This window comes from Petromyzon marinus, chromosome 75 (assembly GCF_048934315.1).
Source record: "Petromyzon marinus isolate PM22_M1 ecotype Great Lakes invasive population chromosome 75, UKy_Petmar_22M1.pri1.0, whole genome shotgun sequence".
Classification (NCBI taxonomy): Eukaryota; Metazoa; Chordata; class Hyperoartia; order Petromyzontiformes; family Petromyzontidae; genus Petromyzon; species Petromyzon marinus.
This window is the reverse complement of record NC_133741.1, coordinates 2,485,168-2,512,009: the sequence shown is the minus strand read 5'-3', so window position 1 is coordinate 2,512,009 and position 26,842 is coordinate 2,485,168. Positions and strand designations below refer to the sequence as shown.

The window sequence follows — 26,842 nt, the reverse complement described above, 5'->3', positions numbered from 1 at the left end:
TAACACAAACGGTCGTCTGTGTTATGGTCGAAACGTCGTGAGAATTTTTATTGCTTTATATATATATTTTATTATTTTATTGTTTCCCTTCAACGTGACTTTACAGAAAGAGCTAAGAATATGAATTACTGCAGTCACGAAAGCTTTAAATCAAAATCTGTTGTATGTTGTCGATGAGTATGCCAAAATTGAGAGTGAGCACCTTCTTTACATTCAACTGAATCAAAAACGCTTGCGTGTAGAACAGTATGCTCATCTCAGCGACGCTATCAATGCTGAGGGAGATGCAAACGCTCAGAATGTGGGGAGATTCGTTATTTTGCCTTCATCCTTCACAAGTGGACCAAGATACAAGATAGCTTTATTTTGGTGATTTTGAAAACGTTTTGGTTTAGCCATGTTTGTTTGTTGTAGTACAGAGTTAGCCTGATAACTTTAATCTGCATTGTCTTATGGTTGTTATTGTTTGACTTGCATCCCACAGGGATTTTTTGCACACAGCGTTGAAGTACGGTGTTTTTTCTGGAAGACTTTGCTGTTTTTTCCAGGATTTTCTGATGCATGTAGTCACTTTAAGATGTTTCTTGTTCATGTTTTTGTTTTGTTGCGGTTGCACCTGAGTCAAGAGCCGCATGGCTCACAAGGTTATACCTAAAACTGAAATTGAAACTGAAAACTTCTGTTTCAGCAGAACCAATTTTTGCGAATTAGTGTAAACTTTTATTATTTCCTTAACTTCAAAAGCCCGGGGTGACGTTGTATGTTGAGTCTGCTTGGTCGCTTCCGGTTTCCATTCCAGTAAAACAAATACCACTGGCGGCTCATTAACGATATTTTCGCAGCCACGCCCAATCACTCCAAATATGGGTACGCGTCGTTAACATAATTTATGAATACACGTTCGCGTTATCTTGAGGAGGGCGATGTGCGTGCTAGTGACGTCATGTCATCTCTCCCGCTGCGTGCTTCCGTGTGACGTCATGAGATCCCAGGAGCTGCTTCTGTGCGCGCAACTCTCTAGGATCGGAGGTGAGAAGTTCACATCGTGATGTTGGTTGTTGTTGTTCACCCAGGTACAGCCTCGCTTCTTCCCTCCCTCTCTCTCTCGTAGTGATAGCAATTGCGTTGCGGCAAGTATGGAATCGATGTCCAGGTTGGAACGTTACTACGTGGGGCCGAGCCATGCAGGCCTTGCCTCCTGCCCTTGCCTGACTGACTTTGTTTTGATTCTCTTAAGTTTAATTTGTCTTCACCTGGCTGACTACTTCACCTCTCAGAGTCTCCATACTCTAGTTCACGATCATCGAGTTTTTGTTTTGGCATTCAGGGGGGGGGGGAGGGGGGCGATGCTTCTGCGCGTATTCCCGATTGAGTAATCTGCAGGGCGCTTGTCAACACTGGAATATAGGAATAGGTTTTACCCTTTTAACTGGCACAAAAACTGACACCTTTATTCAAGGGATCATGTTTGCGATAACCACAACACAAGCAGTCAAAATGCCAACAAAAAAGACAACTCTGATCATGATATGCACTGTCCTTGAATTTGATTGGTCCACACCCGAGACGGCTTTTCTTAGAGCCTAGTCTCCATTGGTGTTGGACCAGAAGACACCAATGGAGACTAGGCTGTAAAGAAAGCCGTCTCGGGTGTGGACCAATCAAATTCAAGGACAGTGCATATTATTATCAGAGTTGTCTTTTTTGTTTGCATTTTGACTGCTTGTGTTGTGGTTATCGCAAACATGATCCATTGAATAAAGGTGTCAGTTTTTGTGCCAATTAAAAGGGTAAAACCTATTCCTATATCTTGTTACTGGCAAAGGAGGTCTCATAACACTGGAATATTCGGACGATACCAGTCCAGACGTTTAATTTTAGTCGGAATGAGACGTCAAAGCATTACACAATTACACTCGCCCACCAACACGCTCACCCACACGCTCCCACTCGAACACTTAAACACTCGCCCACTGTTAGCGAGCATCTATGAAGGCCGGCACGGCACACGAAGGGGTGGGTGACCAGCACCACCCCCGGACTCCCTTTGTCTCCCGAGTGGCGATGTTTACACACCGCACCAGGTACTCATTTGAGGCCGAGTTGACCTAGGGGAGGCCTAGGACCAGTTCGGATATTTGTCACTCGTGTTGGCTTTGAGGGGAAATCGAACCCGGGTTGCCGGGTTCATAGCACAGTGCGCTAACCGATACGCTACCGCCCACCCACAACAACAACAACCGCCATTCGCCACTAAGTGGCGGTGATGTCACCACGACGCTTGTGCCAGGCCATGTGCACCTTGAGGCCACGTGGAGTGTCGAATGCCCGCGGGCAGGAGGTCACGGGGGCAGACCCAGGTGCCACGGGTCGACTGACTGAGATGACTGGCTGGTGCACCACCTGTGCCCCCTACCGTGCCAACCTGCTGTGCTTTAGCCACCCGGCGCTCCGCTCGTTGTAGTGAGCGTCGCTCCTCCACCCTCCGTTGTTGTTGGAGGGCGACTGCCTCCAACTGCCCAATAGCGTCCTTCACGAGCCTCCTCCACAGAGGCCGATCTTGACACCGCTGGTACCAGTCATCGGCAAGTCCACTCAGTTCCACGTCCTCCTGTACCACATCACTCCATCTCTTCTCTAGCCCATGCCGCGCCCGTTTAGCTCCCACAATCCAGGCGAACAAAAGCTGTTTCGGCATGCGGTGGCTGGGTATGCGGGCTACATGACCCAGCCAATGCAGCCTTGCCTGCCGGAGGAGCTCACCGATGGGACCTTGCCCAGATCTTTCGAGGATTTGTGAGCTCCTCACACAATCCAGCCTGGTTAAACCCAGGATGGATCGTAGGCAGGCCAGCCTAAATGTTTCCAACCGGCGAAGATGCTCCATTATGGGGGTCCACGTTTCGCAAGCGTAGAGAAGGGAGGGAATGACCGTGGCCGAAAAGACCTGAAGCTTAGTGCGGAGCAACAGACCAGGTAGCTTCCACACAGCATTACGCAACCGATGAAAAGATATTGCTGCTCGACTGATTCGGAGTGAGAACTCTGCTGTTAAACTGGAGCCAGTCATAAGCACACTGCCCAGGTATGGGAAACTCTCCACTCCCTCCACAACTGCCCCATCACCGATTGGGAGTTGTGTTAGTGGCACGCTCCAGTCTCAGCAGCAGCGTCTCCAACTCCTCCTCTGAATGAGCAGCTATTACCAAATCATCGGCATACATAACGTAGTTGAGCAATAGGGAGCCATCCCTTGACTGCACCTGGGCATCGATCAGCCTCCCATTATATCTGTGCCAAATGAAGATTCCCCCGGTACAACTATTGAAGGCTTCATGAACTACGTGGTCAAAATAAATGTTAAATAATGTGGGAGCCAGAGGACATCCCTGTGGCACCCCAAGGTGTACAGGGAATTGTTCTGACTCCCGTCCACGTAGTTTTACCCGGGCCCGCTCAAACACTCGCCCACGCACACAAAAAGACAAAGTTTAAATAGGTGAGTTTTCAAGACGGACTTAATTATATCTTTCGACTCTGTCTTACTAATCAGGATGACTGCTTCATTTGACCAGAGTGGTGAACCTGGAATGCTGGATTGGTGACGTTTGCACGGCAGTGGGTTCAGCCTGCTTGGACAGTGCTTGGGCAAAACCTTCCCTGTCACTGAGTGAGGAGGCAGACTGACCAGTGGCTTCCAAGTCAGTGTGAGTGCCCTTGCCCTTTACACCCAATGCTCACTTCGCGCTCCTCCAGATGCATTGTTCCTGGAGAATTGAGCGCCAATCGATCAGCGCTGTAAGGTATCATCATAAACCCATTGTATACTACATAGCGATGCGTTCCTGACAATGTTATATCTTTAGTATGAATAATATGAGGGCTTCATTTGGGTATCGCTAATAGCGCTAATAATAATACAGATGCTAAACATTTAATAAAAATAATTATTTATAACATCAGTATTACGTACTATACTTACGAGTGCATTCTACTTTACTAATCCTACAAGTCAGTGGAGGGAGACAAAGTTGAAGGAGCTGCTGCGCTTCCAGTCCGGTTCATTCTCAGAGAAAGGCATCAGGACCTCCCTGATCTTAGTGAAGCCCTCAATCTAAATTTGTGTGGCGAGGTTTTTTTAGGTGGAGCCTGATACTCTATCCTGGTCGTTTGAGTTCTCAACTGACTAAACAAGTAAATGTTTTTTTTTTAAATATAATCATTACCACGAATCGTGATAATTAAATCGCAGGGGGTGGGGTTTGGTTGGCTGAGAGCATGCGTCACTCTCATTGGCCGGGTGAACATTGGGGCCGGGTACGTTTGCTTGGCTAGCGCTGCTGCGTGGTCTCACTCGTGAGCACTTTGTAAACTTAAAAAAAATACGAACAGAAATATCCAGGACAAAGAGCACTATAACAAATCGACACTCTAAGGGTCGCACTAACCGAGTTCTGCCTGTATATTGTGTGTAATATGTATGTGTCTGCAGAATCAATCGCATGAAGAAGAGAGGCTCGGCAAAGGCTGGAAGTAAAAGGCACCAATGCATCCAGTGTCCATATAGCACTGATCAGATGGGTAACTTGAAGAGACATCAAACAAAACACACAGGAGAGAAGTCCTTCAAGTGCAGTGTATGTGGTAAGGCATTTGCAGAATCCATTTTTCTTAAGAAACATAATAGAACACATGCGGGCGAGAAGCCCTTCAAGTGCACTGTGTGTGGCAAGACACTTGCTCTTTTAGAAACTCTTAAAATTCATCAGAGAACACACACTGGTGAGAAGCCCTTCAAGTGCACTGTGTGTGGGAAGTCATTTGCTCAATTAAAAACTCTTCATATTCATCAGAGATTACACACAGGCGGGGAACCCTTCAAGTGCAGTGTATGTGGTAAGGCATTTGCCGTGTCAGCATATCTTAAGAAACATATTAAAACACACATCGGCGAGAAGCCCTTCAAGTGCACTGTGTGTGGCAAGACATTTGCTCGTTCAGAAGCTCTTCATATTCATCAGAGAACACACACCGGTGAGAAGCCCTTCAAGTGCACTGTGTGTGGGAAGGCATTTGCTCAATCATTAACTCTTCATATTCATCAGAGAACACACACCGGTGAGAAGCCCTTCAAGTGCACTGTGTGTGGAAAGTCATTTGCTCATTCAAACACTCTTCAAATTCATCAGAGAACACACACAGGCGAGAGGTCCTTCAAGTGCAGTGTATGTGATAAGGCATTTGCAGAGTCAGCATACCTTAAGAAACATATTAGAATACACACCGGCGAGAAGCCCTTCAAGTGCACTGTGTGTGGCAAGACATTTGCTCGTTCAGAAACTCTTCATATTCATCAGAGAACACACACCGGTGAGAAGCCCTTCAAGTGCACTGTGTGTGGGAAGACATTTGCCCGTTCAAAAACTCTTCATTTTCATCAAAGTACACACACCGGCGAGAAGCCCTTCAAGTGCACTGTGTGTGGGAAGGCATTTGCTCGTTCAGAAACTCTTCATATTCATCAAAGTACACACATGGGTGAGAAGCTCTTCAAGTGCACTGTGTGTGGGAAGGCACTTGCTCATTCAAGCACTCTTCAAATGCATCAGAGAAGACACAGAGGCGAGAGGCCCTTCAAGTGCTGTGTATGTGGTAAGGCATTTGCAGAGTCGGCATATCTTAAGAAACATAATAGAACACACACGGGCGAGAAGCCCTTCAAGTGCACTGTGTGTGGTAAGGGATTTGCAGAGTCAGAAATTCTTAAGAAACATAATAGAACACACATGGGTGAGAAGCCCTTCAAGTGCACTGTGTGTGGGAAGGAGTTTACATTATCAGGAAACCTGAAGAGGCATGAGAAAATCCACAAGGAGAAAGTGAAATCGACTCGTGAAAGTCAACATGCTGCAATGAGCCCATCTCTCATGAAACGAGAATCAGAAGAAAATTCCCACTTGGGAACACGGCCAGGAGTGACAGTGAAATGTGAAGACGTTAAATGTGAAGAAGTGACGGTGAAATTTGAAGATTCGACTCCAGGACCCAATCTACAAGTGGATGGAGGCAGCGTGAAGCAGGAGGAGCATTCCGATTCTGAAGGAGAGCGAGGCAATCCCCAGCAGTTTGTGGATGTGGAGGTGTGGGTGGAGTTTTTGGACAAAGCTGAGTAGGAGGGGCCAGCACGTGTGAAATGGCACCTTGGAAGATGTGTAACCTGGAGTTTGAGACAATTTTCCATAGCATTCGCCTTATTCACAGGCTTCTGTCATTTCAAGAATGCATAGGGGTTTAGTGTCATCCAAGCATAGATGGGCTTTCTGTGCATATGAAGTTATTGAGTCTCGACGTTTAATAGTCGATATGCAAAGCATTATGCTTCCTTATAAAACACGAATTAGAATGTTTTTGGATGGTTACGTATTAAATGAATAAATATGAATAATAACTGTTGGGCATTACTATTAAAGTAGCTGTCAGGTGTGGCCGTGCCTTTCTGCATGCTCCCAATCTGTTTTTATGATTGGTTTTTAAATGCCCTTTAAAAAAAAGAAAAGGTAACCATTTTTGGAATATTTATATTTGGCTTTATACACTAAATATATATAAATGGTACCAGCAGAGGTCTGAAAGTGTACTGTACATCCCACCTAATGGCTATGCACGCACCTTGCATAGTGTAGTGTCAAGTATGCAGCTCATAGTAATACTAGTATGTGGTAAATTTTGTAATGTGTGGTGAAATGTGTGTATGTCTGGTGATGTATAGTATGCTTACAGTGCATAGTCTAAGAAGCCGGCTTAAACTTTTCACGTGACGAATCGCACACAATGTATTATTGCACTCAGTCGCGAGTTGCAGTCCAAAGGTGTCGAATGAGAGTAAAGTTCTGCATCTTGACGCTGTGTTGTATATGGCGGGTCTTGAAAATTTAATAAAAATAATAAAAATGAATTGAAGTTTAAAAACGTGTAATTATCCGAATTTATGCTAACTTCTTGGTTATTTTGGTAAAGTCACGTATAAGGGAAATAATAAAATAATAAAAATTAACCAATTAAATAAAAATTCTCACGACGTTTCGGCCACAACACAAGAAGCTGTCCTCAGGTGAAGAAACAGCTGTCGGAAAGACAGCGCTCCAATGAACACTGCTAAGCTTGGCAGAGTATTTTAAGCTGCGTGGGAGGAGCAGAGTGCCATGACAAAGGAGTTTGCATATCAACAGAAGAATTTAGCATTGAAGTAGCTATGTTAATGTGCGAGATTAGCAGGATGTTAAAGTCACAAATTAGCATGTAACTGGGAGATTAGCATGATGTTAATGTGAGGAATTAGCATGTAACTGGTCACGGAAGTAGCGATGTTAAAGTCAGAGTTTACATATCAACAGAGGGATTTAGTATATTGACGCTAAAGAACTGCAACTATCCAAATATCATACAATAAACCGATGTGAAAGAACTAAATATAAACTACGTCAATATAATCAATGTACTTAATATATTCTCCACTAAGCTGAGCTACTAACATTAAATCATTATACTTTACACTTCTATGTCGCAAAAATTATAATATGCCTCCAACTATTTTTTTTTATTATAAACTGCCATAGACAGACCCCAACATTGAATTTTACACTGCGTTACTATACACTACCTTAGATTATAATAATATTAGACTTGTCATATTACACTATGTATTATTTTACCAACCCTACTGTATACTACACTGCTGTATATTCGCTATACAATTACGATACTATATATTAGCAAGTAAATTATATTAAACATTACACTGAAAGGTACTAAGACAGCAGGATGTTAATGTGAGGAATTAGCATGTAACTGGTCACGGAAGTGGATATGTTAAAGTCAGAGTTTACATATCAACAAAGGCATTTATTATATTAACGCTAAAGAACTGCAACTACCCAACGATCATACAATAAACCGATGTGAAAGAACTAAATATAAACTACATCACTATAATCAATGTACTCAATATATTCTCCAATAAGTTGAGCTATTAACATTAAGTAACTGGGTATACACTACACGATATGACTACCATATAGTGAACCGATAAACAAGTTAAAATATAAACGACACCAATATCTGAATGTCACCGTAAAACACTATCAATCAAGACCAGAAATGGTTTATCACGTCCTTCCAACTCCCCCACCTACAAACTGGCTCGTTTTTTGTCTGAAATCCTGCGTCCTTTCACTGGAAAAACTACCTCTGCGGTACAAAATTCTACTCACCTGGTATCGACAATCAAGGGTATTTCCCTGTCCCCAGACGACCTGCTTGTCAGTTTTGAAGTGGTTTCCTTATTCACCAAAGTTCATGTACCTGACGCCATCGCAATCATTGAAGACTTGGTTCATCAAGGACGGCATACTGATGTACCCCCCCTGGTGAGACACTGCTTAACCAACACATACTTCACCTGGAATGGAACTTTCTACAAACAAACTGAGGGCATCCCAATGGGCTCCCCCCTATCTCCGGTTATAGCTAACATTTTCATGGAGAAATTTGAGACTGACGCCATCCAGACTGCCACTCTGCGCCCAACCTTATGGAAGAGGTACGTGGATGACACTTTTGTCATCTGGCCACATGGCCGGCCTGCTCTAGACCAATTCTTCGACCACATCAATTCCATACACCCAGCCATCAGATTTACCATAGAAGTCGAAAAAGATGGCAAGCTACCTTTTTTGGATGTCCTAATAAAAAAGAGACCTGATGGTTCAATGAGCCACTGTCTACAGGAAAGCTACCCATACGGATGCTTATCTGAAACCGGATTCCCACCACCATCCATCACAGAAGAATTCTCTCATCAAGGCTCTGTACCATAGAGCCCAATGTATATCCGACCAGGAACACATAGGCAGTGAACTCAAGCACAAACACCAAGCTCTTAAGGCTAATGGTTACTCCGACTATACAATCCGCAAAGCTATCACTCAAACCATGAAGAAGGACGCTCTTGAGGAGACTTTCAAAACCATCACTTTACCCTACATTGCGGGGATCACAAAAAAATATCTTCAAAATCTTGAATAAACACAAGATCCAGGTCCGTTTCAACACATTATATAAAATCCGTGATCTGGTTCCGTCTGTAATAGATGTGATTCCGGACATACAGTACCCTGGTGTCTACAAACTAAGTTGCCTCTGTGGTAGTAGTTACATTGGAGAAACCAAACGCCATGTCTCAGACCGCATTCGTGAACACAAAGCAGACCTTAAACACGGTAGGACCAACACCTCGGCCGTGGGAGATCATTGTTATAATCCAGTAGGCTCGCATGACATTGACTTTTCCAAGACAGAGGTTCTTTGTAAGCCATCTGGCTACCATGAGAGATTCGCTCATGAGGCTATCCACATATACAAGCACAGAGACAATTTCAACCGAGAAGATGGATTCTGGCTTAGTAAACCATTTCAGGTCTTAATTGATTGTTCACGCTTACGGTGGCTTTCAGACAGCATACATTAATTTTTCGTCTCCCCCCTCTTTTCAGAACATAGATGGACTAGTCCTTCTAAATAAACTGCCAAATCGCTGCGCGTGGCGCTGACGGGTTTTTAATAATTAAATAAGTGCACCGTTTAAAATAATTAAATTAATGCAAACCGACACTTCTTTCAAATGTTTCTTGCCATTGGTTTTTTCACACCTGATGACGACCGTTTGTGTTATTGTCGAAACGTGAGAATTTTAATTGTTTATATATATTATTATTTTATTGTTTCCCTTCAACGTGACTTTACCGAAAGAGCTAAGAATATGAATTACTGCAGTCATGAAAGCTTTACATCAAAATTTAACCGCCTCTACGGGGAGGGTTTCCACATAACTTTAAGATCCTTCAACAAACTCCGGGATAAGAAGGCTCAGCTGATCGAGTCTCTCACCTTTCTGAAGAGATGCCGCGACTCTGGGGTAATACCAATCGCATTTACACTGACCTCTGCTGCTGTAACTTCTTCTAATGCGACACGAATTCTTTTCAAAACTAGCTTAGCTCTTATCTCAGAGAAAATCAGACTTATACACACCGAACTAGATCAGTTAGACAAGACACTCTACAAATCACACTTATCATTGACGGCAACAATGTCCACATCGGATTGGGAACATGTAGACAATATGACTGCCTCTTCAGCTGCTACTATGTCGACCAAATGTAAAGACAACCTGATTTCCAAATTTAACCTCCTCTTCAACAAAAGACCGGACCCACACACCAAAAAGTTAGACGTTAACAAAGTCGTAATTAATCGCAGTAACAGTTCTATTTCCGATGGTCTGAAATCCGTTTTAGCTAAAGGTCTAAACTTTGCAGTCACACCTAAACACATACCAGTTAATGATATAATTGCCCAAGTAGACGTGCTCTCAGGGGCCTGGGTCACATCGCTGCAGACGTAGCAAGATCTGAAATCGCTGCAACCCTCAAAAACGCTAAGATGCCAGCTAGCAACCTCAGCAAAGATGAGCGTTTTGAATTATATAAATTAAAAAAGAGGGATGACATTATAGTCCTCTCAGCTGACAAGGGCAATGCTACTGTCATCATGGATAAAATAGAATATAACAACAAAATTAAAGAATTACTCGACGATGGTAGTTATACAAAAATAAAAAAAGATCCCACCAACAGCCTCGTCACACAAACAACAAAATAATTTCTGATGCAACCGCATTAATTGATCAATCTAAACAGTTTTCGTTGAAACCTTCTGCTGCCAGGCCACCAAGATTATACGGCTTACCAAAAATACATAAAGTAGATACACCCCTTCGTCCCATCGTCTCTACTATCAACTCCCCCACCTACAAACTGGCTCGTTTTTTGTCTGAAATCCTGCGTCCTTTCACTGGAAAAACTACCTCTGCGGTACAAAATTCTACTCACCTGGTATCGACAATCAAGGGTATTTCCCTGTCCGCAGACGACCTGCTTGTCAGTTTTGATGTAGTTTCCTTATTCACCAAGGTTCCTGTACCTGACACCATCGCAATCATTGAAGACTTGGTTCATCAAGGACTAAAAACTGAGGTACCCCCCCCCCCCCCCCTGGTGAGACACTGTTTATCCAATACATACTTCACTTGGAATGGAACTTTCTACAAACCAACTGAGGGCACCCCAATGGGCTCCCCCCTATCTCTGGTTATAGCTAACATTTTCATGGAGAAATTTGAGACTGACGCCATCCAGACTGCCACTCTGCGCCCAACCTTATGGAAGAGGTACGTGGATGACACTTTTGTCATCTGGCCACATGGCCGGCCTGCTCTAGACCAATTCTTCGACCACATCAATTCCATACACCCAGCCATCAGATTTACCATGGAAGTCGAAAAAGATGTCAAGCTACCTTTTTTGGATGTCCTAATAAAAAAGAGACCTGATGGTTCAATGAGCCGCTCTGTCTACAGGAAAGCTACCCATACGGATGCTCATCTGAAACCGGATTCCCACCACCATCACATAAGAATTATCTCATCAAGGCTCTGTACCATAGAGCCCAATGCATATCCGACCAGGAACACATAGGCAGTGAACTCAAGCACAAACACCAAGCTCTTAAGGCTAATGGTTACTCCGACTATACAATCCGCAAAGCTATCACTCAAACCATGAAGAAGGACCCTCTTGAGGAGCCTTTCAAAACCACTTTACCCTACATTGCGGGGATCACAAAAAATATCTCCAAAATCTTGAATAAACACAAGATCCAGGTCCGTTTCAACATATTATATAAAATCCGTGATCTGGTTCCGTCTGTAATAGATGTGATTCCGGACATACAGTACCCTGGTGTCTACAAACTAAGTTGCCTCTGTGGTAGTAGCTACATTGGAGAAACCAAACGAAATATCTTTGGACCGCATCCGCGAACATAAAGCAGACTTGAAACACGGTAGAACAAACTCCTCTGCCATGGCAGATCACTGTTATAATTCAGTGGGCTCACATGACATTGACTTCTCCAAGACGGAGGTTCTTTGCAAGCCAACCGGCTACCATGAGAGATTCGTTCATGAGGCCATCAACATATACAAGCACAGAGACAATTTCAACCGAGAAGATGGGGTCTGGCTTAGTAACCATTGGAAAGATGTATTAAACCATTTCGGTTCTTAATTGTATTTCACGATGACCTTCAGACCGCAGCTCTTTCGCTGGCATTGACTCTTAATACCTCTCACACCACGGTTAATGGTATGGTTTATAACATGGAGTATAACAGTGCCTCGCAGCTGTCTCTCTCCTCCCTCCTCTGTTCCGACCATGGATGGACTCGTCCTTCTGAACGCGGCTCGTAGCTGTCTGTGGTGCTGAAGTTGAGGGTAAGAATCCACCCATTTTTTCGCCATATAGCACTGTGATATATAACAACTTATTGTTGGTAGCTCAGCTGTTTGGAGAATATACAGAGTTTATTGATAACATTGAGGTAGTTTATATTTTAGTTTTTATTGGTTTACTATATGGTATTCATTATATAGTGTAGTGTATACCGAGTTGCTGTTAATAGCTCAGCTTATTGAAGAATATATTGAGTACATTTATTGTATTGATGTAATTTAGACTTAGGTTTTTTCACATCGGTTTACTGTATGATAGTTGAGTTGTTGCAGCCCCTTTGGTGTCCATGTACGAGGTGCCTCTGTTGATGTGTAGGCTTTGACTTTAACATCTATATCTCTGTGACCAGTCACAAGCTAATCCCTCAGCTATTTCAATGCTAAATTCTCCTGTTTGATTTGTACTAGGTGCCTCTGTGGATGTGTAGGCTTTGACTTTAACATAGCTACTTCTGTGACCAATCACAAGCTAATCCCTCAGCTATTTCAATGCTAAATTCTACTGTTTGATTTGTACTAGGTGCCTCTGTGGATGTGTAGGCTTTGACTTTAACATAGCTATTTCTGTGACCAGTCACAAGCTAATCCCTCAGCTATTTCATTGCTAAATTATCCTGTTTGATTTGTACTAGGTGCTTCTGTGGATATGTAGGCTTTGACTTTAACATAGCCATTTCTGTGACCAGTCACAAGCTAATCCCTCAGCTATTTCAATGCTAAATTCTCCTGTTTGATATGTAAACCCCTTTGTCAAGGTGCCTCACTTCTCTCAACCAGCTTAAAAGACGCTGCGAATCTTAACAGCGTTCATTGAAGCTCTGTCGTCCCGACATGTTTGTTCCTTTCACCTGAAGAAGACCACTTGTGTTGTGGCCGAAACGTCATGAGAATTTAATTGTGTTATTTTATTTTATTATTTTATTCTCATTCTACGTGACTTTACCGAAAGAACCAAAGAAGATGAATCCTTGCAGTCACGAAAGCTTTAAATCGAAATTTAGTGTTGGTTGTGTTAGAGAATAAACGTGTTGCCTTCCAATCTTGGTGTGCACCTGATTAGAACCCACTACACGTGTAGGTAATGTTCAGAGAATGCCAAGCCCAACAGTATGTAGACTATTCAAAGTACAGGGAACACCCTCATTTCAGATTTGAGGTGGACTGGTGAGATATTACATTTTTCAAATAGAAAATATAACTTAAATTAATATTTCAATGTTAATCGAAATCCATGGACTAGGTAATGTTTGACTGTTGATTGAGTAATTGGTGGTGAACATTCACAATTAAAACATTGATATTAAAGTTATTTTTTATATTTTAATATATTAATTAGTTCTAATTGGGTCTAGAAAATGAACACTGGTGCTAAATCCCATCAAGAGGTGCACTGTGTGAAGTCGAGGGTTTGTGTCTCGTAATGATTCCAAGTATGATACGTTTACTTATTTCCAATTATATTGTGTTTTCCGTTTATTCGCGGGAAGTTTAATACTAGAATTTTGCCGACCTAAGGCCACCTTACTCTAGCGCCTGAGGAGGGCATCTCGGAACTTGGCGTCTCGCCCATTGTCCTCACTGATGTCCTCTTCTTCCCCCCACCCCCCCCCCCCATGTGTGTAATGTGTGCAGATACTACTGACTTTAACATGTAGCCTTTTGCAACCAATATCCATAATGCAGGTTTTTTTTGTGTTAGATCGCGTAAATATATGTGTAGTGAGTTCAACTGAGTCGCAGACGTACTCTTTGGAGGCAACACATTTATTAACACCAACACACGAGGTAACTTCCCCTTAACAGAATAACAACCTATGGCGATGACCACCAGGCTAACTCCACTAATAACACCGTAACGAGCTACAACAGACCGGACCACAGCTTGGGTCCCGATCCACGTGTTGGAGACTCTGTAGGACGTAGAACGTAGACAAAGGTTTCTTCAGGATGAACAACAACGCCGGTCCCTCTGGCGACCCGACTTATATTCTCGGTAGCATTGGCTGGCTCCGCCCTTGGCCACGACCACCTTCCAGAATCCTCGGGAAGGATCTGGATGCTAACCACGGGACCACCTCTAGCCCCCACTTGGGCCCCTTTGTAGACTTAACTGGTCACGTGTCCTCTTCGGTCAACCAGAGTGTCATGGCCTTTAGTAACCTCATTCCTACAGCCGGCACTCCCACGCCCTGTCCTGTAGGGATGGCACTGCACGCCAAGCGTGGTGCCGTCTCGCGCTATCAATCAGCGCTCACCAGGCCCCTTTAGGTCCGGTACTACACCCACAGCCTTGTGGTATCCACAAGGGAACGGCATTGCACTGTGACATCTCGCGATGACACTACACTAGTACAGCAAAGTGATGGAGAGCCAAGTCACGACATTTACTATCTGAGTACGATGTTTTGCCAGTAATTACAACTAGCTTCATCAGGCGACAGCCAGATTTGTGGAGAAGCCCACCTGTTTCTTTCCTTAGAGGGGTCGATATGATGGCAACACTTTTGTGCTCTTCACGCGCGAATTGGGGGGGGGGGGGGGGGGGTGTTACATATGCCTACAACATTTTGTGGTGGGGAGGGTGTGTCGACAATTTTTGTAAACCGGTTGTATTAACCTTTTCTCCCCACTGGGGGTGGAGGCGTGGGTCCACTTTCTATAGCTTTTTGATTCAGGCCTTCTGAAAGGTGCTCATAATTTAGTTGGCAAACGGAATGCCGGGCTTTCATAATAGAGGATGTCGTCGCCCTTGTGGTGATAGTTTTTTTTAATATTCACAGGTGTTAATAACTTACTTATTTTGATAACCAACTCGAATCAATAGATATATATTATAAGAAGACTATTAGAATGTTTTGGTGATGAAACTACAAGTTGTTTTGTGATAGTTTATTACATTTAGTATTATTGTGCATTTGAAATGCACAAAATGGCCGGCATACGGATTTAGCCTTACATTGAGTTAATGGGGGCGAGCAGAATAGGTGTTTTGGCAGAGATTCCAGTCTTAATAAAAAAAAGAAAGCTTTTATGGCTATTGTCATTTAAATTTCCCAAATTTACATATTACGATCATTTTACGTTTTATTGCTTTATTATTAATTATTTAAGTGCGTATTGTTTCATTAATGCAATATTATTATGAAATTGTAGCACATTTAGGAGGCACTACAGATATTTTAGGCATATTTTTGACGTGGAATATTATTTTTTTTATGGTTAAATAAGATGTTAAATGTTCTTGGATTTGAAAAGCGGCTGTTATAATTTACATTTCCAATAGATTTCGTGCTGAGGGACTGCTCTGAGGTGTTGTGTGATGTGGAAGGTGATAGAGATATGTTTGGTCATGATTGCAGAAATGCAAATGCTCCTCAGGAGAACACTTTGAAATGAAGCATTTCCGTTTCACAAACCTCTGGTGCCCATCTGCAGTGGAGTCTCACCCACTTCTCAGGACAGAAAGCAATGCAGAGTATCTGCTCATCCTCACTGAGCTCTATTCTTCTTGTTTATTTGGCCGACCTATCCCCTCGTTAAGATTCACGGGAGAAGGACAGGGTGGGCTGGCTACACATGGAATTTCTGCAGTTTATGTACCATGCTAGGTGCACTTTTAAGGCCATATGAAATGTCAAAGGGCCCTCTGGCAGATCACGGAACAGACCCAGGTGCCATGGATTGACTTAGATGACTGGCAGACTCACCACCTGTGCTCCCCACTGTGCCACATCGCTGCATTTTATCTGGCCTGCTCTCCGCTGGTTATTGTGAGCGTTGCTTCTCTGCCCTTTGTTGCTGGAGGGTGACTGCCTCTAAAGTGTCAAGGAGCGTCCTTCATGAACCTCCTCCATAGGAGCCCATTTTGACACCTCTGGAACCAGTCATTGGCAAGTCCACTCAGCTCCATTGGTGACTTGGTCTGAAATAAATCACCAGAGAGGCAAGACTCCAGACACTGAAGTATACGTGATGAAGGGGCGTAAACCGCTATTTGCTTGAGTTGCAATACCTTCACCAGGATCATACACCCCTAGTCTTGTTCATACACCAGAAGCAACAACAACAACTGCCATTCGCCACTAAGTGGCGGTGACGTCACCAAGATGCTTATGCCAGGCTAGGGGAGGCAGCTTTTCGGATTGTATGGTTCGAGTATCCGTTCATCCTGAGGGCTTGGTGTACGTGCTCCAACTCACTAACTAGGTGGTGCTGGTCTGAGATGCAACGGGCCCAATGGTGTAGTGTTTTGATGAGAGACAACCTTCTGAGGATCCAACCAAAACCATAACTTTACCATACATAGCAGAGGTTACCAAAAGGATTTCCAAAATCTAAAACAAACACAAGATCCAGGCTTGTTTCAACAAATTCTAGATTTGAAGCTTTCGTGACTGCAAGGATTCATACTCTTTGGTTTTTTCAGTAAAGTCACGTAGGTAAAAAAATAATCAAATAAACGAAAACAACTAAATAAAATCACGATGTTTCGGGCGCAACACAAGCGTCCGTCATCAGGTGGGGACAATCAGCGAAGACATTTGGTGAGATATGTCAAAGAGATCGCTCTAACACGGGTTTATATAGCTGAGGAGGGTGGGGGGAAACGAGGACAGGGTGGGTATGGGGACGGGGCGTGGGCTGGGGTAGTAATTCCCAAAGATGTGGATACAGCTCAAGTCCCACAGGTGGCGGGGGGTAAGTGGGAGAGAGTGGAATCGGACAAAGTACTACACGATTGGAAAGCTGCTTCTCAAATTTCCTAGTGATGTGCAGGGCTGGGAGTAAAAGACTGGTGATGTGGATATGAACATAAACTGTTAAGGCAGCTAAGGTTTAACTTGGTTAATAACATATTTCCAATGATTGCTCAATTGGAATCTATCTTCTCGGTTGAAGTTATGTCTATGTTTGTATATCTGGATGGCCTCATGGACAAACCTTTGGTGGTATCCAGACGGCTTGCAGAGCACCTTGGTCTCAGAAAAGAAAATATCATGAGAACCCACTGTGTTGAAACAATGATCAGCCACGGCCGAATAATTTGTTCTGCCGTGTTTCAAATCTGATTTGTGTTCGCGAATTCGGTCAGAAATATGTCGTTTCGCCTCCCCGATATAGCAGTCACCACAGGTACAACTGAATTTGTAAACACCGGGGTACTGTAAGTCAGGAATGACATCCTTTACGGATGAGATCAAATCACGGATTTTGTGTACTGTATTGAACCGGACCTGGATCTTGTGTTTGTTTAGAATTTTGGAAATATATTTGGTAACGCCTGCTGTGTATGATGTGATGATTTTGATCGGAGTTTCAGGTGGTTGTTTCTGTATGGTGGGAGAAACAGCTTGACGGATAGTACGGTCAGAGTATCCGTTCATCTTGAGGGCCAGATGTATATTTTTAATTCACTGGCCAGGTGGTGTTTGTCAGAGATGGAATGAGCCCGATGGTATAGTGTTTTAATGAGGGAATTCTTTTCTTTTTTTACCTATGTGACTTTACCGAAAAAAAAAACAAAGCGTATTAATCCTTTAATCATGAAAGCTTCAAATCTAAAATTAATGCACTCTACGGGGAGGAATTTCACTTATCTGTTAGAGTTTTTAACAGACAACGAGAAAAGAAGTCACAGCTCATCGAGACGCTTACCTTCCTCAAGAGATGCCGCCATAACAAGGTAATACCCATCGCTTCCACACTCACATTGCTACTGTATCTTCACCGAACTCTAAACGGATTTTGTTTAAAACTAGCCTATCACTAATCTCAGAGAGAATAAGATTAATTCTAGATTTGAAGCTTTCGTGACTGCAAGAATTCATACTCTTTGCTTTTTTTCGGGAAAATCACGTAGGTAAAACAAAATTAAAATGAAAGAAAACAACTAAATCAAATCACAACGTTTCGGAGGCAACACAAGCTTCCGTCTTCAGGTGGAACAGTCACAGCAAGATAGCTGCATCAAGTTGTGAGCTCTGAGACCCTTGAGCTTATATACAGGTTAAGGTGGGGGGGAGGAGCCAAGCAAGGAGCGATGACAGCGTGCGGGGCTAAGGTTAAGGTGGAGGGGAGGAGCCAAGCAAGGAGCGATGACAGCGTGCGGGGCTAAGGTTAAGGTGGGGGGGAGGAGCCAAGCAAGGAGCGACGACGGCGTGCGGGGCTAAGGTTAAGGTGAGGGGGGGGAGCCAAGCAGAGAGTGACGACGGCGTGCGGGGCTAAGTTAATCCGTCTTTTGTTATGTTGAGGGTTCGGGGGAAGCGGTGGTTCACTGCCCAGGGGCAATTAAAAAAATGGTAAAAAAAGGCTGTGCGCTAATAAGGTAGGTAAAGTTTTGACTTGGTTCATGACATCTTTCCAGTGGTTGCTTAATTTTAAACCATCCTCTCGGTTGAAGTTGTGTCTATGTTTGTATATCTGGATGGCTTCATGGACAAATCTTTGGTAATAACCGGGAGGTTTACATAGCACTCTGGTATCGGAGAAAACAATGTCATGAGAACCCACTGTGTTGAGACAATGATCAGTCACGGCCGAAGAATTTGTTCTGCCGTGTTTCAAATCTGATTTGTGCTCGCGAATTCGGTCAGAAGCAATAAAATACTCCGATTAGAACTCGATAGTTTAGACAGGACTCTCCTACAATCACATTTCATGTTAACACAAAAAATGTCCCCTTCTGATTGGAACCACGTTGACAACATGACTGCTGCCTCTGCTGATTCACTGTCAGTCAAATGCAAAGCTAACCTGATCGCTAAATTCAACCTCCTATCAAAGAAGATGCCAGAACCACACATCACAAAACTGGATGTTAACAAAATCGTTATTAATCAGAGTAACATCCCGATTTCGGAAAATCTGAAAACGGTACTGGCTAAAGGGCTAAATTTCACTGTTACTCCTAAACATATACCAGTGGAGGATGTGATCTCTCAGGTCGATGTAGCCCTCAAAGGCATAGGACACATCCAAGCGGACGTTGCGAGAGCTATTCTCAAGAATGCTAAGAAACCCACTAGCAACATTAGCAAAAATGAACGCTCTGAACTTACGAATTTGAAATAGAGGGATGATATAGTCATCCTCTCGGCATACAAGGGCAATGCTACTGTTATCATGGATAAAAAACTCATACAACAACAAAATCCAGGACCTACTCAATGATGGTAGTTACTCCAAAATTAAAAGTAATCCTACTAACAGCCTAACGACAAAAACCAGCAAGATCATCACTATATTCTTGGTTCTTTCGGTAAAGTCACGTAGAAGGGAAACAATAAAATAATAAAAATACAAAACCTGATGATGATTTTCACACCTGATGATGATTGCTTGTGTTGCAGTCGAAACGTCGTCAGGTTTTCACACCTGATGATGATTGCTTGTGTTGCAGTCGAAACGCCGTGAGAATTTTATTGTTTTATATTTTTATTATTTTATTGTTTCCCTTCTACGTGATTTTACCGAAAGAACCAAGAATATGAATCCCTGCAGTCACGAAAGCTTAAATCAAGATCATCACTAGTTCGACTTCCCTAATCGAACCAACTAAACGTCCCTCCCTAAAACCCTCGGCTGCAAGACCTCCCAGATTCTATGGTCTTCCCAAGATCCATAAAGAAGGTACCCCACTACGGCCCATCATGTCTACGATCAACTATCCTACCAACAAGCTAGCCCGTTTTTTTATCGGATACTCTGCTTCCGATCACTGGCAAGATCACCTCAGCAGTCCTTAACTCAACCCAATTGGTTTCTATGGTCAAGGACATTGTACTCTCTCTGGACGACATCCTCATCAGCTTTGATGTGGTCTCTCTGTTCACCAAGGTCCCAGTGCCTGACATCTTAACAATAATTGCAGACTTGGTCCAACATGGACTGATCCCGGATGTACCTGCGCTCGTGAGGCACTGCCTCACCAACACTTACTTTATCTGGAATGATACCCTCTATAAACAAAATGAGGGTACCCCTATGGGTTCCCCCTTGTCACCAGTGATAGCCAATGTTTTCATGGAGAAGTTTGAATCAGACGGCATCCAGACATCCACCCTTCGTCCTTCCCTGTGGAAGAGATATGTGGATGACACTTTAGTCATTTGGCCACATGGCCTACCAAGTCCCGGGCGAAGCCGGGTAGTACAGCTAGTACCTAATAAATTAAACTGAAACCTTCTGTTTCAGCAGAACCAATTTTCGCGAATTAGTGTAAACTTTTATTATTCCATTAACTTCAAAGGCCCGGGGTGACGTTGTATGTTCAGTCTGCTTGGTCGCTTCCGATTTCCATTCCAGAAAAACAAATACCACTGGCGGCTCATCAACTTAATTTACACATTAATTATGTCGCAGGGTTATTATGTGCGGATCTGCTGCCATGCCCAATCACTCCATATATGGGCACGTTTCGTTAGCATAATTTATTCCTACACACGTAGGCTTTCGCGACCAATATTATTCATAATAAAGGTTTTTGGGTTAGATCGCGTTTATTTATAAATGTGTCGTAACCCTCCACCACCCGACACGGCCAATCAGCAAAAAAAAGTGTCACGTTGACAAAAGACAAATAATTCACTACTTCAGCCCACCGGTGTGTTGAAGAGTTAATCCACATTTACAGTTTGAGTACGACGTTTCGCTGGTAAATACTTCCAGCATCATCGGGCAATTCCTACACATTTCCGTTGACTTGCTGGGAGGCGGTGGGTGCTAGTGACGTCGTGTCATCTCCGCCGCGCGCTAACGTATGACGTCACGAGATCGCAGGCGCTGCTTCTGTGCGCGCAACTCGCTAGGATCGGAGGTGAGAAGTTCACATCGTGATGTTGGTTGTTGTTGTTGTTCACCCAGGTACAGCCTCGCTTCTTCCCTCCCTCTCTCTCTCGTAGCGATATTAATTGAGTTGCGGCAAGTATGGAATCGATGTCCAGGTTGGAACGTTACTACGTGGGGCCGAGCCATGCAGGCCTTGCCTCCTGCCCTTGCCTGACTGACTTTGCTTTGATTCTCTTAAGTTTAATTTGTCTTCATCTGGCTGACTACTTCACCTCTCAGAGTCTCCATACTCTATTTCAGGATCATCGAGTTTTTGTTTTGGCATTCGGGGGAGGGGGAGGGCGGCGATGCTTCTGCGCGTATTCCCGATTGAGTAATCTGCAGGCCGCTTGTCAGCACTGGAATATTCGGACGATACCAGTCCAGACGTTTAATTTTAGTCGGAATGAGACGTCAAAGCATTACACAATTACACTCGCCCACCAACACGCTCCCATTCGAACACTTAAACACTCACCCACTGTTAGCGAGCATCTATGAAGGCCGGCACGGCACACGAAGGGGTGGGTGACCAGCACCACCCCCGGACTGCCTTTGTCTCCCGAGTGGCGATGTTTACACACCGCACCAGGTACTCATTTGAGGCCGAGTTGACCTAGGGGAGGCCTATGACCAGTTCGGATATTTGTCACTCGTGTTGGCTTTGAGGGGAAATCGACCCCGGGTTGCCGGGTTCATAGCACAGTGCTCTAACCGATACGCTACCGCCCACCCACAACAACAACAACCCCCATTCGCCACTAAGTGGCGGTGACATCACCACGACGCTTGTGCCAGGCCATGTGCACCTTGAGGCCACGTGAAGTGTCGAACGCCCGCGGGCAGGAGGTCACGGGGCAGACCCAGGTGCCACGGGTCGACTGACTGAGATGACTGGCTGGTGCACCACCTGTGCCCCCTACTGTGCCAACCTGCTGTGCTTTAGCCACCCGGCGCTCCGCTCGTTGTAGTGAGCGTCACTCCTCCGCCCTCCGTTGTTGTTGCAGGGCGACTGCCTCCAACTGCCCAATAGCGTCCTTCACGAGCCTCCTCCACAGAGGACGATCTTGACACCGCTGGTACCAGTCATCGGCAAGTCCACTCAGTTCCACGTCCTCCTGTACCACATCACTCCATCTCTTCTCTAGCCCATGCCGCGCCCGTTTAGCTCCCTCAATCCGGGCGAACAAAAGCTGTTTCGGCATGCGGTGGCTGGGCATGCGGGCTACATGACCCAGCCAATGCAGCCTTGCCTGCCGGAGGAGCTCACCGATGGGACCTTGCCCAGATCTTTCGAGGATTTGTGAGCTCCTCACACAATCCAGCCTGGTTAAACCCAGGATGGATCGTAGGCAGGCCAGCCTAAATGTTTCCAACCGGCGAAGCTGCTCCATTATGGGGGTCCACGTTTCACAAGCGTAGAGAAGGGAGGGAATGACCGTGGCCGAAAAGACCTGAAGCTTAGTGCGGAGCAACAGACCAGGTAGCTTCCACACAGCGTTACGCAACCGATGAAAAGATATTGCCCGTCGACTGATTCGGAGTGAGACCTCTGCTGTTAAACTGGAGCCAGTCATAAGCACACTGCCCAGGTATGGGAAACTCTCCACTCTCTCCACAACTGCCCCATCACCGATTGGGAGTTGTGTTAGTGGCACGCTCCAGTCTCAGCAGCAGCATCTCCAACTCCTCCTCTGAATGAGTAGCTATTACCAAATCATCGGCATACATAACGTGGTTGAGCAATAGGGAGCCATCCCTTGACCGCACCCGGGCATCGACCAGCCTCCCATTATATCTGTGCCAAATGAAGATTCCCCCGGTACAGCTATTGAAGGCTTAATGAACTACGTGGTCAAAATAAATGTTAAATAATGTGGGAGCCAGAGGACATCCCTGTGGCACCCCAAGGTGTACAGGGAATTGTTCTGACTCCCGTCCACGTAGTTTTACCCGGGCCCGCTCAAACACTCGCCCACGCACACAAAAAGACAAAGTTTAAATAGGTGAGTTTTCAAGACGGACTTAATTATATCTTTCGACTCTGTCTTACTAATCAGGATGACTGCTTCATTTGACCAGAGTGGTGAACCTGGAATGCTGGATTGGTGACGTTTGCACGGCAGTGGGTTCAGCCTGCTTGGACAGTGCTTGGGCAAAACCTTCCCTGTCACTGAGTGAGGAGGCAGACTGACCAGTGGCTTCCAAGTCAGTGTGAGTGCCCTTGCCCTTTACACCCAATGCTCACTTCGCGCTCCTCCAGATGCATTGTTCCTGGAGAATTGAGCGCCAATCGATCAGCGCTGTAAGGTATCATCATAAACCCATTGTATACTACATAGGGATGTGTTCCTGACAATGTTATATCTTTAGTATGAATAATATGAGGGCTTCATTTGGGTATCGCTAATAGCGCTAATAATAATACAGATGCTAAACATTTAATAAAAATAATTATTTATAACATCAGTATTACGTACTATACTTACGAGTGCATTCTACTTTACTAATCCTACAAGTCAGTGGAGGGAGACAAAGTTGAAGGAGCTGCTGCGCTTCCAGTCCGGTTCATTCTCAGAGAAAGGCATCAGGACCTCCCTGATCTTAGTGAAGCCCTCAATCTAAATTTGTGTGGCGAGGTTTTTTTAGGTGGAGCCTGATACTCTATCCTGGTCGTTTGAGTTCTCAACTGACTAAACAAGTAAATGTTTTTTAAAATATAATCATTACCACGAATCGTGATAATTAAATCGCAGGGGGTGGGGTTTGGTTGGCTGAGAGCATGCGTCACTCTCATTGGCCGGGTGAACATTGGGGCCGGGTACGTTTGCTTGGCTAGCGCTGCTGCGTGGTCTCACTCGTGAGCACTTTGTAAACTTAAAAAAAATACGAACAGAAATATCCAGGACAAAGAGCACTATAACAAATCGACACTCTAAGGGTCGCACTAACCGAGTTCTGCCTGTATATTGTGTGTAATATGTATGTGTCTGCAGAATCAATCGCATGAAGAAGAGAGGCTCGGCAAAGGCTGGAAGTAAAAGGCACCAATGCATCCAGTGTCCATATAGCACAGATCAGATGGGTAACTTGAAGAGACATCAAACAAAACACACAGGAGAGAAGTCCTTCAAGTGCAGTGTATGTGGTAAGGCATTTGCAGAATCCATTTTTCTTAAGAAACATAATAGAACACATGCGGGCGAGAAGCCCTTCAAGTGCACTGTGTGTGGCAAGACACTTGCTCTTTTAGAAACTCTTCAAATTCATCAGAGAACACACACTGGTGAGAAGCCCTTCAAGTGCACTGTGTGTGGGAAGTCATTTGCTCAATTAAAAACTCTTCATATTCATCAGAGATTACACACAGGCGGGGAACCCTTCAAGTGCAGTGTATGTGGTAAGGCATTTGCCGTGTCAGCATATCTTAAGAAACATATTAAAACACACATCGGCGAGAAGCCCTTCAAGTGCACTATGTGTGGCAAGACATTTGCTCGTTCAGAAGCTCTTCATATTCATCAGAGAACACACACCGGTGAGAAGCCCTTCAAGTGCACTGTGTGTGGGAAGGCATTTGCTCAATCATTAACTCTTCATATTCATCAGAGAACACACACCGGTGAGAAGCCCTTCAAGTGCACTGTGTGTGGAAAGTCATTTGCTCATTCAAACACTCTTCAAATTCATCAGAGAACACACACAGGCGAGAGGTCCTTCAAGTGCAGTGTATGTGATAAGGCATTTGCAGAGTCAGCATACCTTAAGAAACATATTAGAATACACACCGGCGAGAAGCCCTTCAAGTGCACTGTGTGTGGCAAAACATTTGCTCGTTCAGAAACTCTTCATATTCATCAGAGAACACACACCGGTGAGAAGCCCTTCAAGTGCACTGTGTGTGGGAAGACATTTGCCCGTTCAAAAACTCTTCATTTTCATCAAAGTACACACACCGGCGAGAAGCCCTTCAAGTGCACTGTGTGTGGGAAGGCATTTGCTCGTTCAGAAACTCTTCATATTCATCAAAATACACACATGGGTGGGAAGCTCTTCAAGTGCACTGTGTGTGGGAAGGCACTTGCTCATTCAAGCACTCTTCAAATGCATCAGAGAAGACACAGAGGCGAGAGGTCCTTCAAGTGCTGTGTATGTGGTAAGGCATTTGCAGAGTCGGCATATCTTAAGAAACATAATAGAACACACACGGGCGAGAAGCCCTTCAAGTGCACTGTGTGTGGCAAGACATTTGCTCGTTCAGAAACTCTTCATATTCATCAGAGAACACACACGGGCGAGAAGCCCTTCAAGTGCACTGTGTGTGGTAAGGGATTTGCAGAGTCAGAAATTCTTAAGAAACATAATAGAACACACACGGGTGAGAAGCCCTTCAAGTGCACTGTGTGTGGGAAGGAGTTTACATTATCAGGAAACCTGAAGAGGCATGAGAAAATCCACAAGGAGAAAGTGAAATCGACTCGTGAAAGTCAACATGCTGCAATGAGCCCATCTCTCATGAAACGAGAATCAGAAGAAAATTCCCACTTGGGAACACGGCCAGGAGTGACAGTGAAATGTGAAGACGTTAAATGTGAAGAAGTGACGGTGAAATTTGAAGATTCGACTCCAGGACCCAATCTACAAGTGGATGGAGGCAGCGTGAAGCAGGAGGAGCATTCCGATTCTGAAGGAGAGCGAGGCAATCCCCAGCAGTTTGTGGATGTGGAGGTGTGGGTGGAGTTTTTGGACAAAGCTGAGTAGGAGGGGCCAGCACGTGTGAAATGGCCCCTTGGAAGATGTGTAACCTGGAGTTTGAGACAATTTTCCATAGCATTCGCCTTATTCACAGGCTTCTGTCATTTCAAGAATGCCTAGGGGTTTAGTGTCATCCAAGCAGAGATGGGCTTTCTGTGCATATGAAGTTATTGAGTGTCGACGTTTAATAGTCGATATGCAAAGCATTATGCTTCCTTATAAAACACGAATTATAATGTTTTTTGATGGTTACGTATTAAATGAATAAATATGAATAATAACTGTTGGGCATTACTATTAAAGTAGCTGTCAGGTGTGGCCGTGCCTTTCTGCATGCTCCCAATCTGTTTTTATGATTGGTTTTTAAATGCCCTTTAAAAAAAAGAAAAGGTAACCATTTTTGGAATATTTATATTTGGCTTTATACACTAAATATATATAAATGGTACCAGCAGAGGTCTGAAAGTGTACTGTACATCCCACCTGATGGCTATGCACGCACCTTGCATAGTGTAGTGTCAAGTATGCAGCTCATACTGAATACTAGTATATGGTAAATTTTGTAATGTGTGGTGAAATGTGTGTATGTCTGGTGATGTATAGTATACTTACAGTGCATAGTCTAAGAAGCCGGCTTAAACTTTTCACGTGACGAATCGCACACAATGTATCATTGCACTCAGTCGCGAGTTGCAGTCCAAAGGTGTTGAATGAGAGTAAAGTTCTGCATCTTGACGCTGTGTTGTATATGGCGGGTCTTGAAAACTTAATAAAAATAATAAAAATGAATTGAAGTTTAAAAACGTGTAATTATCCGAATTTATGCTAACTTCTTCATGGTTATTTTGGTAA

At 44.2% G+C, this 26,842-nt stretch overlaps 2 protein-coding genes across 2 annotated transcripts in view; both read left to right on the top strand.

Annotated features, from left to right (window-relative positions):
- The first annotated feature begins 894 nt into the window (after positions 1-894).
- Positions 895-26,779, top strand: LOC116957481 (uncharacterized). Its single transcript, XM_076056448.1, has 5 exons — positions 895-1,029; positions 3,576-3,707; positions 4,493-6,170; positions 6,553-6,557; positions 24,232-26,779. The coding sequence occupies exons 3-5, from the start codon at positions 4,503-4,505 to the stop codon at positions 25,994-25,996; spliced, it is 3,438 nt and encodes a 1,145-aa protein (XP_075912563.1). The 5' UTR covers positions 895-1,029; positions 3,576-3,707; positions 4,493-4,502; the 3' UTR covers positions 25,997-26,779.
- The window catches only part of LOC116957503 (uncharacterized), a 61,402-nt gene continuing 55,674 nt past the window's right edge, over positions 21,115-26,842 (top strand). The window contains exon 1 of the mRNA XM_032979695.2: positions 21,115-21,224. The gene's annotated coding sequence lies outside the window, so the exon portion shown is untranslated. The remainder of the gene's footprint in view (positions 21,225-26,842) is intronic.